The sequence below is a fragment of the Ipomoea triloba genome, chromosome 11 (genome assembly GCF_003576645.1).
Source record: "Ipomoea triloba cultivar NCNSP0323 chromosome 11, ASM357664v1".
In the NCBI taxonomy this organism is placed as follows: Eukaryota; Viridiplantae; Streptophyta; class Magnoliopsida; order Solanales; family Convolvulaceae; genus Ipomoea; species Ipomoea triloba.
In genome coordinates, this window is record NC_044926.1 from 5,489,590 (window position 1) to 5,503,504 (window position 13,915).

At 37.3% G+C, this 13,915-nt stretch overlaps 3 protein-coding genes and 1 long non-coding RNA gene across 5 annotated transcripts; 2 read left to right on the forward strand and 2 right to left on the reverse strand.

The window, feature by feature from the left end:
* The first annotated feature begins 396 nt into the window (after nt 1-396).
* Nucleotides 397-2,662, forward strand: LOC115997329. Of its 2 annotated transcripts, none has more exons than XM_031236872.1 (3): nt 397-912; nt 1,296-1,343; nt 2,240-2,662. In XM_031236872.1, exons 1-3 carry the CDS (start codon nt 470-472, stop codon nt 2,295-2,297), a joined length of 549 nt encoding a protein of 182 aa, XP_031092732.1. In that variant the 5' UTR covers nt 397-469; the 3' UTR covers nt 2,298-2,662. The 2 variants fall into 2 exon arrangements, with proteins under 2 accessions (XP_031092732.1, XP_031092733.1); XM_031236873.1 differs by having other exon boundaries at nt 1,299-1,343.
* A 39-nt stretch (nt 2,663-2,701) lies between these two features.
* Nucleotides 2,702-6,647, reverse strand: LOC115997328. Its single transcript, XM_031236871.1, has 3 exons — nt 6,358-6,647; nt 4,354-6,018; nt 2,702-3,472 (listed from the first exon to the last, which is right to left on the reverse strand). Exons 2-3 carry the CDS (start codon nt 6,005-6,007, stop codon nt 2,955-2,957), a joined length of 2,172 nt encoding a protein of 723 aa, XP_031092731.1. The 5' UTR covers nt 6,008-6,018; nt 6,358-6,647; the 3' UTR covers nt 2,702-2,954.
* A 2,372-nt stretch (nt 6,648-9,019) lies between these two features.
* Nucleotides 9,020-13,482, reverse strand: LOC115995585. The gene is made up of 3 exons (XM_031234661.1): nt 13,313-13,482; nt 11,348-12,988; nt 9,020-9,966 (listed from the first exon to the last, which is right to left on the reverse strand). The coding sequence occupies exons 1-3, from the start codon at nt 13,344-13,346 to the stop codon at nt 9,605-9,607; spliced, it is 2,037 nt and encodes a 678-aa protein (XP_031090521.1). The 5' UTR covers nt 13,347-13,482; the 3' UTR covers nt 9,020-9,604.
* LOC115995586 lies at nt 10,481-11,299 on the forward strand. Its single transcript, XR_004093532.1, has 3 exons — nt 10,481-10,555; nt 10,650-10,746; nt 10,910-11,299. It is a non-coding gene; the product is annotated as an uncharacterized LOC115995586 (long non-coding RNA).
* Nucleotides 13,483-13,915: the final 433 nt, after the last annotated feature.

Genomic DNA, 13,915 nt, shown 5'->3' on the forward strand with positions numbered 1-13,915 from the left:
AAAATGAGTAGAAATGTATAATTATATATTTTTATTATTTTATTTAAAATATATAAACTAATAATATTTATTAGAAATTAGAAATAATTTTGTTTTTTTTTTACGAAAAAAGACGCACGAAGCCATTTTCCGTTTCCGAAAAATGACTTCCGGATTTTTTGTCCGGAAGTCATTTTCCGGAAAAGTAAGCTCATTTTTCGTGGTCAACGGTTCCGTTGACCACATTTTCCGGATGCTGCCAAACACCAAATGTCCGAAAAATGATTTCCGAAAATCATTTTCCGGGCTACCAAACACACCCAAAAAATATTTGCAGCACTAGGGAATAAATATCAATCACGCAATATTGGTTATTTTTCAAAAATAAATTTAAAAATAAAACGAAACTATATTCGTGGTTGTTGCGGATTCGCGGTAATTACAGTTGGAGCGTTGCCCGACGTCTATCTATCCGGTGCCGGCGAAGGACATGGTAGGAATACTCTATTCCGCAGCTCCGCTCACTCACTACAGCAACACACGCTTCTTCATAGCCGCCGCTGGCGGAATCAAATTCACCCGCGATTCTCAACGGAAAGGATCACCGGCGTGCATTGCACCTAATCCGCCCACCAACTGCCTCGTCCGACCGATAACTGCAGCATTGCTGGCCGCAACCGCGTGCGCCGTGGTATTGGGCGGCCCAGCTGTCGCAGTGGAGCTTACTGGAGCTCAACAGCAAGCCGACTCGGAGACGCTTTCCAATATACCGCAGACGCTATCGAGCGAATGCGAGGGCGGCGATTGTGCGAAGAAGGATAGGATTCAACGGCCGAAATCGAAGCAGGCGGAAACCTGCACCGTCAAATGTGTTAATACTTGCATTCGCGGCGGCTACGGATCGCCCGGCGAAGGTCCGCTCAATGTTAGAAGGTAGTTGAATGAATTTCAAGTACTCCTATATATCGAGTGTTCCTATTCGGAGTACCGATCAATGCTATACAAATTTATACTGTTCAATTAGATTCAACTTATTGCAATCAAAATACTGTGAGCCATTATAGGGTTGAAGCATGAAGAACACTCGCCCATAGTTCACCTAGGTTACGATGTTTATCATTATGTTGTTTACTGAGTTGCTAAATGTTCATAAATATATTGTTCATCATGTTTCAATTGGTTCTTCTTCAAATTCATGTAGTTATGTGAGTCAGGCTCATAATCTAGCAATTGGAGAAAATTATGTATTTTCCCTGCATTATCAACTCATTTAATTTAGATCATATCTTTCATCTTGTTTCCCCGCTTTTCCTCAGCAGGCCTCTGGTAGTGTTCAAGGATGGGTTCCGGAGCCGGCATTACTGGTATTTCTTCCTTGAATCACAATTGTTGATTAGCTTATTCTTTTCTATTGCTTAGTTTCCATCTCAATAAAACATGCAATATAGAGCCACTAGAACCTTTGACTTATTGCCAAAGCACATCTCAGCTTATGGAATTGAGAGTGATGGCATATATTGCAAGGAAGAAGAATGTGTTGCTTATGGAATGAAGTAGCTATTTTCCTAAGAAAATAAATAAGTCAATGGGAAACAATAGGTCTAATTCATAATATTTACTGAGCTCTATTTGGTTTATGCTTCCTCGGAACATCCATTTAGGTCTACTTCATCCCTTTCAAAATGAAAATGAAATGAAAGAAATACATATTATTTACCAGGCTCCTTCCTCTAGTTCCCACTTGACCCTTCACCCTTCCAAAATGAAATAAAAGAATACATAGTTCCATGATATTGTATCATAACAACTACAAGTATGATGGGTGGTTGATTTGTACATTACAAGTGGAGTACAAATATATTCTTCATAGTGATCCCGGCTAACAAGTATGCTAGGTTAGTTTGTGCAAATGCAAGAATAAAACTTGGTTGGAATTGTTATTCCATTGTAACCTCAGCTCATTCTTCTGTACTAGTCAAGAATTTGTTTTCTAATCCTTCGGTAAGATAGTGTCCTTTCTGTATGAATCAAGGATTTATTTGGGGATTAGCTGTGCTGTTTCAATCACAATTGTACAGCATCATGAACAATGGCATTACTTAAGCCAAAACAACTCATATAAGAAAATTCCGAAAGAAAAATGCTGAAGAAGTAGCTGAAAGATTTTACTATTTCTGAAGTCCCGTGACATGCTTCATTCTAAGAAAGATTGATCTAATTGCTTCTTCTTTTAATGGTCTTTGTATTGCCCTTCTTACAGTTTGGTGGAGTGTTCTGATATATGCAATTTGATTAGAGATGGTGAAGATGGACCATAGTGTTTGCATTCTGTCCATATAATCTCTCCACTCAAAGCTTATAATTTCTCCAATCCCACCTCTATCATACTGAAGGATGAAAAGCAGGGCTGAGTTGTAAACAGAAAGCGTGGAGGTTATGGATTTGAGTCACGAAGATCATCCATCCACACATTATAATGTGGAGGCCCCAAGCATCCCTTCACCTATAGTTCTTTCTTTTAGCCTTTAGTGTTGATGCAGAAACCCTTAAAGCAACTGTGTATCTGATTTGTTTATTACTCCAATTAGCTTCAACAATGCAATTGCACAACCAACCAATTTATGTATGGATTGTAGAGATGTGTCTTTGTACAGCATGATAACATCACGATGCAAATTTCCAATTGAGGCAGCACTGCTAGGCTTAATTAGAATGACTTTTGCAAAAACATTCTTCAAAGTTATCATTTCCTTTAACTTTTGAGCAATCCATAATTCTGCCAAACATGTGAATTCTCAATGGTCAAAACAATTAACACTAACCAAACACCAACTAAATCCAGTGAGTATGAAACTGGTCTGTTCAACTGCTATGTTTATGGTCACGGAAGACTGCCGTTTGCACTTACATAATCTACAGATAAATTACGTCACCAACCAAATCGCGAGAATTGCCCTATCTTTTCAAATGACCCCTTATCTAGTTGAATCTTCAGAATCTTCTCCAGTTGAATTTTCAGAATCTTCTCTAGTTGAATTTTCAGAATCCTGTCTAGTTGAATCTTTAGAATCTTCTCTAGTTGAATTTTCAGAATCTTCTCTAGTTGAATCTTCAGAATCTTCTCTAGTTGAATTTTCAGAATCTTCTCTAGTTGAATCTTCAGAATCGAGCTCTATCGGCACTGGTTCTTCATTCCTGATCGGTGAACCATGCCGTCTTTTCACTATCAAGTCATCCATCGGGTCAATCTCCTCATCTGAGAAGTCATTGCAGACATCTGGCTTAAAATTTTGTAACTGCAGATTGTAGTGAACAAAAGCCAGATCCCTCAGCCTCTTCTGTTCAATCTGATTTCTCCCTTCAGTGAGCAATGCCTCTGCCAGTGTCCTCTTTAGATTATATTTTGAAGCCCCATCACAGGTCTGACTCAGGATCCGGACAGCCATCTTTTGTAATTCAGGGCATTCGTCTCCATACTTTGACCACCAAAGTGCTGCAACTAAAGTTTGTTAGTAACAAACATAAAAGTGTAGAGGATTTTATGCCTATCCAGTAGGGCATCTACAATGCTGGAGGAGTTTTCTTCTTCCACATCAAAAATAAATAAATAAATCATGTTTAATTAGAATATCAAGCATCCAAAATATCCCTGTATGTTTTATAAATACATCTATTTGCCCTAGTTTCTATCATGCTTCCAAAACTTCTGCTGAAGATATTATGAGCCCCATCTCTCTATTTTGTTCTCCTCCTACTTTCTATCTCCCTTCTGAAATCAAATGGTGATTTGAGCATTGAAGCTTAATTAATGTAAATGTTACTTTGATTCATAGTGTGAAGAAAAAAGTGGGAAATTCAGGAAATGATAATTCAGATAGCGTATACAAAGATGGGAGAAGACAAAATATTTAGGTTTTTGAATCCTCATGAAAAAAAAATCATGTACTGTGGAAATTGATATCTTATACCAACAACTATAGCTGTAGTGGTGGTTCTGTGCGGGTAGAAAGGGGAAAAGGAGAGAGGTATGAGATTTGGGTGAGACTGGGAGAAAGGGAGATCAAGACAGAGGAAGAGAGGGGAAGGGGAACTTTCAAAATTGCTGACATGCAGGGAGAGAAAAGGAACTTTTTTGAACCATGTTTCTTTATTTTAATACAATTCCTTTTTTTGCTTTGATTCCAATTCAAAGGTTGTATATATCCACATAACAATTTCATTAATAACTCCTATTCCAATTTAATGCAGAGTACCAAATAGGCATGCTATTTTTAGTCCAATTTTGTTTCTAATACCTATGTTTGAACCAAATGTCCCCTTAGTTGCACTAAACAAGCTCTTAAAATATTACTGGAAAGCAGAAAGTATTATGACCTGGATGAATCTTTTCCAGCTCGGAACTGCCTAAGCCAAAATCACCCTTTGCCATCCGGTACTTGTCAATCTGCAGCATAATCGAATCCTGAAAGCTAAGATTCGCTGCAATACGGATAATGCAGCAACAGAGGTCACATGAAACTTCTGGATCAGCGAAGAAGTCATCTGAATAGAAAAGATTAGGGTTCAAAAAGTATCCTGCAGAATGGAGAGGGCTGTGAAGATACGTGTTCCAAATTTCATCTATTACTTCCCAGAATGGTATGTATTGGGATTCCCTCTTCTGGAATTCTAATCTGATTGTCTCCTTAGCATCGTCCATTGTGTCATATAGAGAACCTACTTCTGGCTTATTACTTCTACCGATCAATTTCAAAACTGTCACCAGCGGAATAGTGGCCTTTAAGACCATCAAAGCTCCATCCCAAAAAGTTTGATCCGCCACCAAGTCAGCAATGCTTTGCCCCTCCACGGTAGAAGCACAAACTAAGGATTTCCAACCCGATGAGTGAAACATCTTTTGCAAGTTTTCGTCCTCCATGACCATGTTCTCCAGGGTAAGGAACGGAACTATTGACTTTATCTTGGAAGGCTTAACTAAGTCAGTCGAGCAAAACTTTCTTGCAAGTTTCAGGACATCCTCATTGCTGTAAACAAATTGTGTAATAGCTTTTGCCTTTTCCAATATTTCCTTGATGGCATCCATCATTGCAAATTTGTTTAACATGAGTTCTATACAATGAGAAGTACTTACAGTCCAAAAAATTCTCTTATGCTTTTGGTTCAGTCTCTTCCCTACATCCTCCATGAAAGTTGATGTTGAGCACGAGACAATTTGAACCACATTATCAGCTCCAACATCCTCAATAACACTATCCAAAAAATCTTCCATTGCGACAACATTACCATCAATTGCTGAAATATCATAGGATTGATGATAAACTGTGCCCTTTGGGCAATATACTAGGACATTAACAAGTTTTCGACCCTTTGAATCTACCCATCCGTCTAACAAGATGCTACATCCTGTGGTTGCCCATACACTCTTGATATCAGATACATACTCTTGCATCTCTTTCACCGCATCCTGAAGGATCCACCCTTTCAAATCATTACAAGTAGGAAGTTCCATTGTATTCAAAGGGCCATTGATAGATTTTATCATCATCGGGAAGCTAGGTGATTTGATTTCACTGAAGTCAACTCCTGTTTCATAAAAGAACCTGCCAATACTTTTCTGGGATTTTCTTAATGATGAATCATTGACACCAACACCACTACCTTCAGCTGGTGAGTCCACTCGTCCTCTGGGAACAACCGGGGCTATCACATTGCCAGAATTTTGAATGCTGTCTTGTTTGTCAAGCCTGGCAGGACTGTCCTGCCTGTTCCTCTTCAATGGAAGGTTCGGCTCGTTAAGCTCCCCAACATTCCTCATTGCATTTCCAAATCTCTTCTCCAGTAACTCAGTTCTCAGCATTTCCTTCACATCTTCAGGAACCTGCAAACAATGAGTAACACCTCCACTGACTCCTCCTAAGTGGCATTTAAGACGATGGATGCCACTAACAACTTTGCCACAATAATTGCATTGGTATCTACCCTTCTGATCATCCACAATGGTCCCAAATTCACAGGTATTAGTAGCCATTCCCAATTGACCTACAGATCACATATATCAACAGTTCAGCATTCTTTGAATCTGAATTCCATTAGATACATTAGCTACTTAATAAATTCCAACAGATTATAATACCACACCAAGCAAAACCCTCTTCCTTGATACAAATACAACAGCAATCAAATTCGATCAAAATTCTGCACACACACAAAAAAGGAACGCAGAACGCACGTCTCATGCACGTTTTCACTATCAACAAGTAGAATTCAAAGGAGGTGAGCGTGAAAACCTTAACCTAGAAAATTAACAAGCAAATCACCGATAACTAAGGCATGAACATATATCTTTAAGAAACACATAGGATTGGGAAGGTACATTACCGAGTCGAGTGGCAGATACAAGGCCAATGAGCACGAAAAGCTCAAATCTTTCCCCGAGACCCTGACTTCTGCTTCTTCGTCTCTACGGAATGAGGGTTCGAGAATGATCTGGGCAGTGATTCAGACTCTTCTACGCTGATCTCGGATAGCAAAGTGCTTATGGCAGCCTTCAGAGAGATTAGCGTCTCTCACGTTCTCCGCGAAGGGAACCAGTGTTCGGATTATTTAGCGAACTTGGGTCAAACCTCCGACTGTTTGGAACGACCCACCAGACGAGCTGCGTAGGCTCCTTGACCGTGACTCTCAGCAGGTTGCTTTCAGTAGGCTGCGGTAGTTTTACGGTTTTTCTTGGGACCGTCGGTCCCTTTCATCCACCAAAAAAACAAGAGAGAGAGAGAGGAAAAAACGGCTTGATGCTGCAGAGTATCTTTGTCTGTGCCTTTGACTATTTGAACCCCGTTAATATATAGAGTCAACACTCAACAGAGACTCAGAGAGGGCTGGGAAATTTAATTTATTTTCGCGTCCTAATACTTTTTATTTGCTTACAAATTTGATCTTTAAATGTTATTTTCGTGTGAGTTAATTTTATTTTTTGTCCTACACTTTTAGTTATTTTATCTTTAAATGTTATTTTCGTGTGAGTTAATTTTATTTTTTGTCCTACACTTTTAGTTATTTTATCAAAATATTCACATTTGGTCCTAATATAATTTGGTATGATCATTTTTTGTCTTCTATTAACAAAATCGTTGAAATGTCGTTAAATACAAATGCATTTCAATCATTTTTATACAAAGTGAGTTGACCTCACTATATTTTATGTTTTTTTTTTTAAAAAAAATTGTAATTGAACACCAAAATGTCATTGTATTTAACAACGTTAAAACTGTTTTATTGATAGAGGACAAAAAATGACCATGTCATAATAACAATATAATATTATGACAAAATATATGGGATAATCTAATAAAAAAGAACTAAAAATGGACTATCACCTATAAATTTAGGACATAAAATGAAATTAACTCTATTGATTCATAGTTTTCACTTATTTTGTCACCATTTATCCTTTGAACCAAATATATATTAAAAAATGTAAAATGTATCATATTTTTAGTTTAAATTCATATATTTTCTTTTAAAAAATGTCAAAATGTTGGAAGTTCATATGGTGCTTTTTTGGTTTTAACTTGATTTTTTTTTTTAAAGTTAAGGTGAAAAATATAACACGACAATTTTACCAACAACAATTTTAGTCCATTTGCATAGTGTTGCATGTTAGGTAAATCGGAAATACAGTTATTCTAGTGAGTTGTATATTGACCTATTGAGCTTACAAGTTGTATTTTGAGTAGTTACATATTAGTCATAAACAGTAATGAAGTCAATAATAAATCATGAAAACGGTATCGTCTGAAGTTGACGGTTATTATTGTTAAGTTCTTAAACAATAGTTTGAAAAGTATCTCACTTTATCCGCATAAAACATGGCAACCCTAGTGATGATAGATTTAGCCGGTTTGTATAGTATTATGTATTAGGGAAGTTAGATATCTATCTATTGTAACGAGTTGTAATATAGAATTATTTAGCTTGCAAACTGTACTTTGGGTAGTGCCATAATGGTAGATTAGTCAAAAACTGTAATAAAGTCCATAATTAAGAGAGGGAACGATGTCGTCTGAAGTTGGTGGTTAAGATTGTTTAAGTTGTTAAGCGATTGTTTAGAAGTTACTGCAAATTACAAAAGTGCCACTCAGATAAAACAAACCCTATTTAATCAATTTGCAAGGTGATATTTATTACAAAAATAAGAATGATAATGTGAAAATAAATGAATGTTGTGTCGTAGAAGAACCACTATTTTATAAGCGAATTCGTGAAACAAAACAATACCACTCTGCTCTAAAATCAGAAGGCTATTTTTAAATTTTATCTATTTTGAAACAAAAGCAAACATGTTGGTATAATTCCCTCCTGTGCCCATCAATCCAGATCAACTTGCTTCAATGAATATACGGTGGATCATAGTTCACACAGTAGCGTGAATCATAATCTATTACGATAGTGTTTTAATTAATTAAAAAGGATAGAGTTAGCATTAATGTACTATTATTACTGTCAAGTGACAATCAATAGAAATGTTACGTGAAAAAGGTACATTATTTGTATATTGTTGGGTCATTATTTGTATATTTAAATGGCATGTACAAAAATGAGTTAATTCCAGCAATGGTTCCCCGACTATGCTGATTTTCCAAAATTAGTCCCCGTCTTTCAATTTGGACGAAATAACACCTAGTCTATAAGATTTCTTACACCAATGGTCCTTCCGTTAACATGATTGTGAAGTGGCGTTAACATAAGGGGTAAAAGAGTACTTTCCGTTAACATTGGTTCTGATAGTATCTGTTCATAGCTACTTTCTCAACCTATTGAAACACAAAGAGTCAACAGTCGCCTCCACTGAGACACGAAACCACTCTCTTTCACGGGGGAGTGTAAACCGAGTGCCACTTAAAACATAAGTAATTGTAATCAACACTTAAAACATAAGAGTCATAAGACAACATGAATCAAAGTTAGACACATGTTTTTAGTAGGTGACATCTCCATTTAAACACTTTTCATTTTTTTTTTTTTGAGTGTAAGCAATTGATAACAAAATAAGCAATGAATAAGAAGATGAAAGATAGAAGTACACTAATTTTTCGGTCGAGACTACTAATTTTTCGATCGAGACTACTCTACTACTTAAAGGCACCTCCTTCAAGATTTTCAACTTCACTTTCTAGGCCACTTTAAATTTTGGTGGGCACCACAACCGCCGCACTAACCAGAATTGGTGATAACACTTCTACAAACAACAATTTTTTGTAGCTTAGAGTGAGACAAGACACCGACCACTCGTCTCATGTGTCCCTTGCGCACCATCTTCCCCAATGGCACTTTAACAGCTTTCGCCCCTTTGTAGCAAAGGTACAACAAATTCACAATTTTGTTGCTAAAGTTGCCGCTATAACCAGCTACACTTAGTGTTGGGACAAATGCCTCTTACACCTAAGTGATTACACCATAACAAAGATGGCATATTACATACACAGAAGACTCTGCCAGTTGCACTTAAATAATCTACTGATAATTTACACTACAGCTACACTGGCTGAGCTTCTCTTTTGCAGACACTGGCTGAGCTCCTCTTCTGCACGTCTTCTGCATGAGAATAGACCTGTACTGTCAATTTTCAAACGACCCCTTCTCTAGCTGAATCTTCAGAATCCAAATCTATCAGCATTGGCTCATCATTCCCGATAGATGTACCCTGTTGTTTTTCCACTATCCAATCATCCATGGGGTCAATCTCCTCATCTGAGAAGTGGTTGAGTACATTTGGCTTAAAATTTTGTAATTGCAGATTGTAATGAACAAATGCCAAATCCCTCAGCCTCTCTTGCTCAATCTGGTTTCTTCCTTCCGTAAGCAAGGCCTCTGCCAATGTCCTCTTTAGGTTATACTTTGAAGCCCCATCACAGGTCTGGCTCAGGATCCGGACAGCCATCTTTTGTAATTCAGGGCATTCTTCTCCATACTTTGACCACCAAAGTGCTGAAATTAAAGTTCGTTAGTAACTTAGTATACGTTTTGCCCAACTTACTTTTGGGCATAACTAATCCAAAAATAATTATTAAAAAAAAAATCAAAAAGCTGGAGACCAAACATAAAAAGTATAAGGATTTTATGCCTTTCCAGTAGGGCACCTAAAATGTTGGAGGGGTTTTCATTCTCCACATAAAAACTTAAAAAAAAAAAAAAAAAATTATTGTGCTGGGGCACAATGTATTGCCCACACTGCAGAATTGCCTTTTTTTTGGGACAAGATGCAAAGCATTTGTACACTCGGCGCCTTATCTCTGTCTCCTCTCCATATCATCTTTCTGCCCATGTGGAGGAGTTTGATCCCCCATTGGATATGCACTTTGAAGCCTCAAGTTGACGCTTTTTCCAAAGAGCTCTTATGATCAGAGAAATGGTAACTTTAAAGAGAATATCAAACTTCCAAAATTATCCCTGTATGTTTTATAAATACATCTATTTTCCCAAATTTCTACTGAAGGTTTTGTGAACCTCATCTCTCTATTATATTCTCTTACTTTCTATCTCCCTTCTGAAATAAAATGGTGATTTTAGCATTGAAGTAAGTTAATGTAATTATTCCTTTGATTCATAGTCCATGCGTTAAAAAATGTCACTGCTTTCCACTTTCTCAACAATCACTACTTCTATATCAGAATACCTCAAAAGACAGTCAAGCTTGAAGGAACTCCTAGCCATGGCAAGACTCAGACCTTGATCTTTCTTAAAGACAAAGTGTGAAGAAAAAAACAGGTAATTCAGCAAATGATTATTGAGATAGCGTATTACAAAGATGGGAGAGGATAAACTATTTAGGTTTTTGAATCCTCATGAAAAAAAAAATCATGTACTGTGGAAATTGATATCTTATACCAACAAATTGCCAGTTTATTCCTAATTTCTGGATCTACTATAGCTGTAGTGGTGTTTCTGTGGGGCTACAAAGGGGAGAAGAAAAGAGGTATGAGATTTGGGTGAGACTGGGAGAAAGGGAAATCAAGAGAGAGGAAGGGGAATTCCTAAATTGCTGACAAGCAGGGAGAGAAAAGGAATATTTTTGAACCAGGTATCTTTAATTTAATAGATTTTCTTTTTTTGCTTTGATTCCAATTCTAATGTTGTATATATCCAAACAAAAACTTCATTAATAATTCCTATTCCAATTTAATACCAAATAGATATGCTACTTTTGCTAAAACCCATTCCCATTCCCATTCCATATTTTTTAGTCCAATTCTAATTTCAATACCTATGTTTGAACCAAATGTCTCCTTAGTTGCACTAAACAGGCTGTAACAATATTACTTAAAAGCAGAAAGTAATGACTAAATAAATAAATGAATAGTATTATCACCTGGATGAATATTTTCCAGCTTGGCACTGCCTAAGCCAAAATCACCCTTAGCCATCCGGTACTTGTCAATCTGCAGCATTATCAAATCTTGAACACTAAGATTCGCTGACATACGAACAATGCAGCAACAGAGGCCACATGAAACTTCAGCATCAGCGAAGAAGTCATCTGAATAGAAAAGCCTAGGGTTCAAAAAGTATCCTGCAGCATGGAGAGGGCTGTGAAGATACTTGTTCCAAATTTCATCTATTGCTTCCCAGAATTGTATGTATTGGGATTTCTTCTTCTGGAATTCTAACCTGATTGTCTCCTTAGCCTGGTCTATTGTGTCATATATAGAACCAATTTCTGGCCTATTACTACCACTGATCAATTTCAGAACCTTCACCAGGGGAATTGTGACCTTTAAGACCGTCAAAGCTCCATTCCAAAAAGTTTGATCTGCCACCAAGTCAGCAATGCTTTGCCCCTCCCCAGTAGAAGCACAAACTAAGGATTTCCAACCCGATGAGAGAAACATCTTTTGCAAGTTTTCATCCTCCATGACCATGTTCTCCAGGGTAAGGAATGGCACTATTGACTTTATCTTGGAAGGCTTAATTAAGTCACTAGAACAAAACTGTCTTGCAAGTTTCAAGACATTTGCATTGCTGTAAACAAATTGTGTGATAGTTTTTGCCTTCTCCAATATTTCCTTGATGGCATCCATCATTGCAAGTTTGTTTAACATGAGTTCTATACAATGAGAAGCACTTACAGTCCAAAAAATCCTCTTATGCTTTTGGTTTAGTCTCTTCCCTAAATCCTCCATGAAAGTTGATGTTGAGTATGAGACAATTTGAACCACATTATCAGCTCCAACCTCGTCAATAACACTATCCAAAAAATCTTCCATTGCGACAACATTACCATCAATTGCTGAAATATCAAAGGATTGATGATAAACTGTGCCCTTTGGGCAATCTACTAAGATATTAACAAGTTTCCGACCCCTTGAATCTACCCATCCGTCTAACAAGATGCTGCACCCTGTGGTTGCCCATACACTCTTGATATCAGATGTATACTCTTGCATCTCTTTCACCGCATCCTGAAGGATCCACCCTTTCAAATCATTACAAGTTGGAATTTTCATTGTATTCAAAGGGCTAATGATGGATTTTATCATCCTTGCGAAGCTAGGTGACTTAATTGCATCGAAGTCAACTCCTGTTTCATAAAAGAATCTGCCAATACTTTTCTGGGCTTCACTTAATGATGAATCACTGACACCACTACCTTCAGCCGGTGAGTCCACTTGTCCTTTGGAAAAGACCGAAGCTATCACGTTGCCAGAATTTTGATCGCTATCTTGTTTGTCCTGCCGGTTCCTCTTCAATGGAAGGTTCGGCTCGTTAAGCTCCCCAACATCCCTCATTGCATTTCCAAATCTCTTCTCCTGTAACTCATTTCTCAGCATTTCCCTCACATCTTCAGGAACCTGCAAACACGGAGTAACATCTCCACGGACACCTCCTATGTGGCATTTAAGACGTTTGAGGCCACTAACAACCTTGCCACAATAGATGCATTCATATCTACCCTTCTTATGATCCACAATGGTACCAATTTCACGGACAGTAGCAGCCATTCCCACAAAACCTACAGATCACATATATCAACAGTTCAGCATTGTTTGAATCTAGATGCCAATAAATTCGTCCATAATGCTGCATAGAAAATTTTCAAAAAATCTGAGAACGCACGTCTCATCACTCTCATTGACGTTTACCCCTATCAACAAATAGAATTCAAAGGGGGAAATGCAAAACACTGAAGAATGATTATAATATTGAAAATTAACAAGCTAATCACCGATAACTAAGGCATTAACATATATTCCTAAATTTATAGATGCAACAAAGGATGGAAGATAACCAACAACTGATATCTTTAAGAAACAGATAAATGCGGAAGGTTCATTACCACGTCGAGTCGCAGATACAAGGCCAGTGAGCATAAAAAGCTAAAATCTTTCCCACACTTCTTCTTCTTCGCCTCTACGGAATGAGGGTTCGAGAAGCAGGCGATAAACTCTGTTACAGAGAGAGAGAGAGAGAGAGAGAGAGAGATTCAGTTTTGGCTGCAGAGGTGCTTTGTCTGTGTGCCTTAGAGTCCACTGTATGAGTCTGTGCCTTTCTGCTCGTTGATTTACAGAGTGGGCTGCGAAATATAATTTGTTTTCACGTTCTACAATTATTAAATTACTTACAAATTTGATCTCTAAATATTTCTTTTTTGTTACGTTTAAGGCTGAGTGCACAATAACTAGTTTAGTTCCCGTGAGTAGTTATACACTCTTATCTTTTTGTTGTGTTATGCATCAGGTATTTTAAAAATATAGTTATAATTAGTTATATATTGACTTATTGAATTTATAAATTGTATTTTGAGTAGCTGTAAATTAGTCATAAATAGTACAGAAGTCAATAATAGAGAGAAGGAACGGTGTCATTCAAAGTTTGTGTTTGTGACTGCTTAAGTTGTTAAACAATAGTTTAAAAATTACCCCAATTTATACTTTATGGA

Bases quoted from the DNA above. Each gene is read 5' to 3' on its own strand.
- LOC115997329 (XM_031236872.1), top strand. From the start codon at position 470: ATGGTAGGAATACTCTATTCCGCAGCTCCGCTCACTCACTACAGCAAC. The intron at 913-1,295 runs GTAGTTGAATGA...GCTTTTCCTCAG, and splicing joins GGTCCGCTCAATGTTAGAAG to CAGGCCTCTGGTAGTGTTCA. The intron at 1,344-2,239 runs GTATTTCTTCCT...CCCTTCTTACAG, and splicing joins TTCCGGAGCCGGCATTACTG to TTTGGTGGAGTGTTCTGATA.
- LOC115997328 (XM_031236871.1), bottom strand. From the start codon at position 6,007: ATGGCTACTAATACCTGTGAATTTGGGACCATTGTGGATGATCAGAAG. The intron at 3,473-4,353 runs GTCATAATACTT...CTTTAGTTGCAG, and splicing joins GCTGGAAAAGATTCATCCAG to CACTTTGGTGGTCAAAGTAT.
- LOC115995585 (XM_031234661.1), bottom strand. From the start codon at position 13,346: ATGCTCACTGGCCTTGTATCTGCGACTCGACGTG. The intron at 12,989-13,312 runs GTAATGAACCTT...TGTGATCTGTAG, and splicing joins TGTATCTGCGACTCGACGTG to GTTTTGTGGGAATGGCTGCT. The intron at 9,967-11,347 runs GTGATAATACTA...CTTTAATTTCAG, and splicing joins GCTGGAAAATATTCATCCAG to CACTTTGGTGGTCAAAGTAT.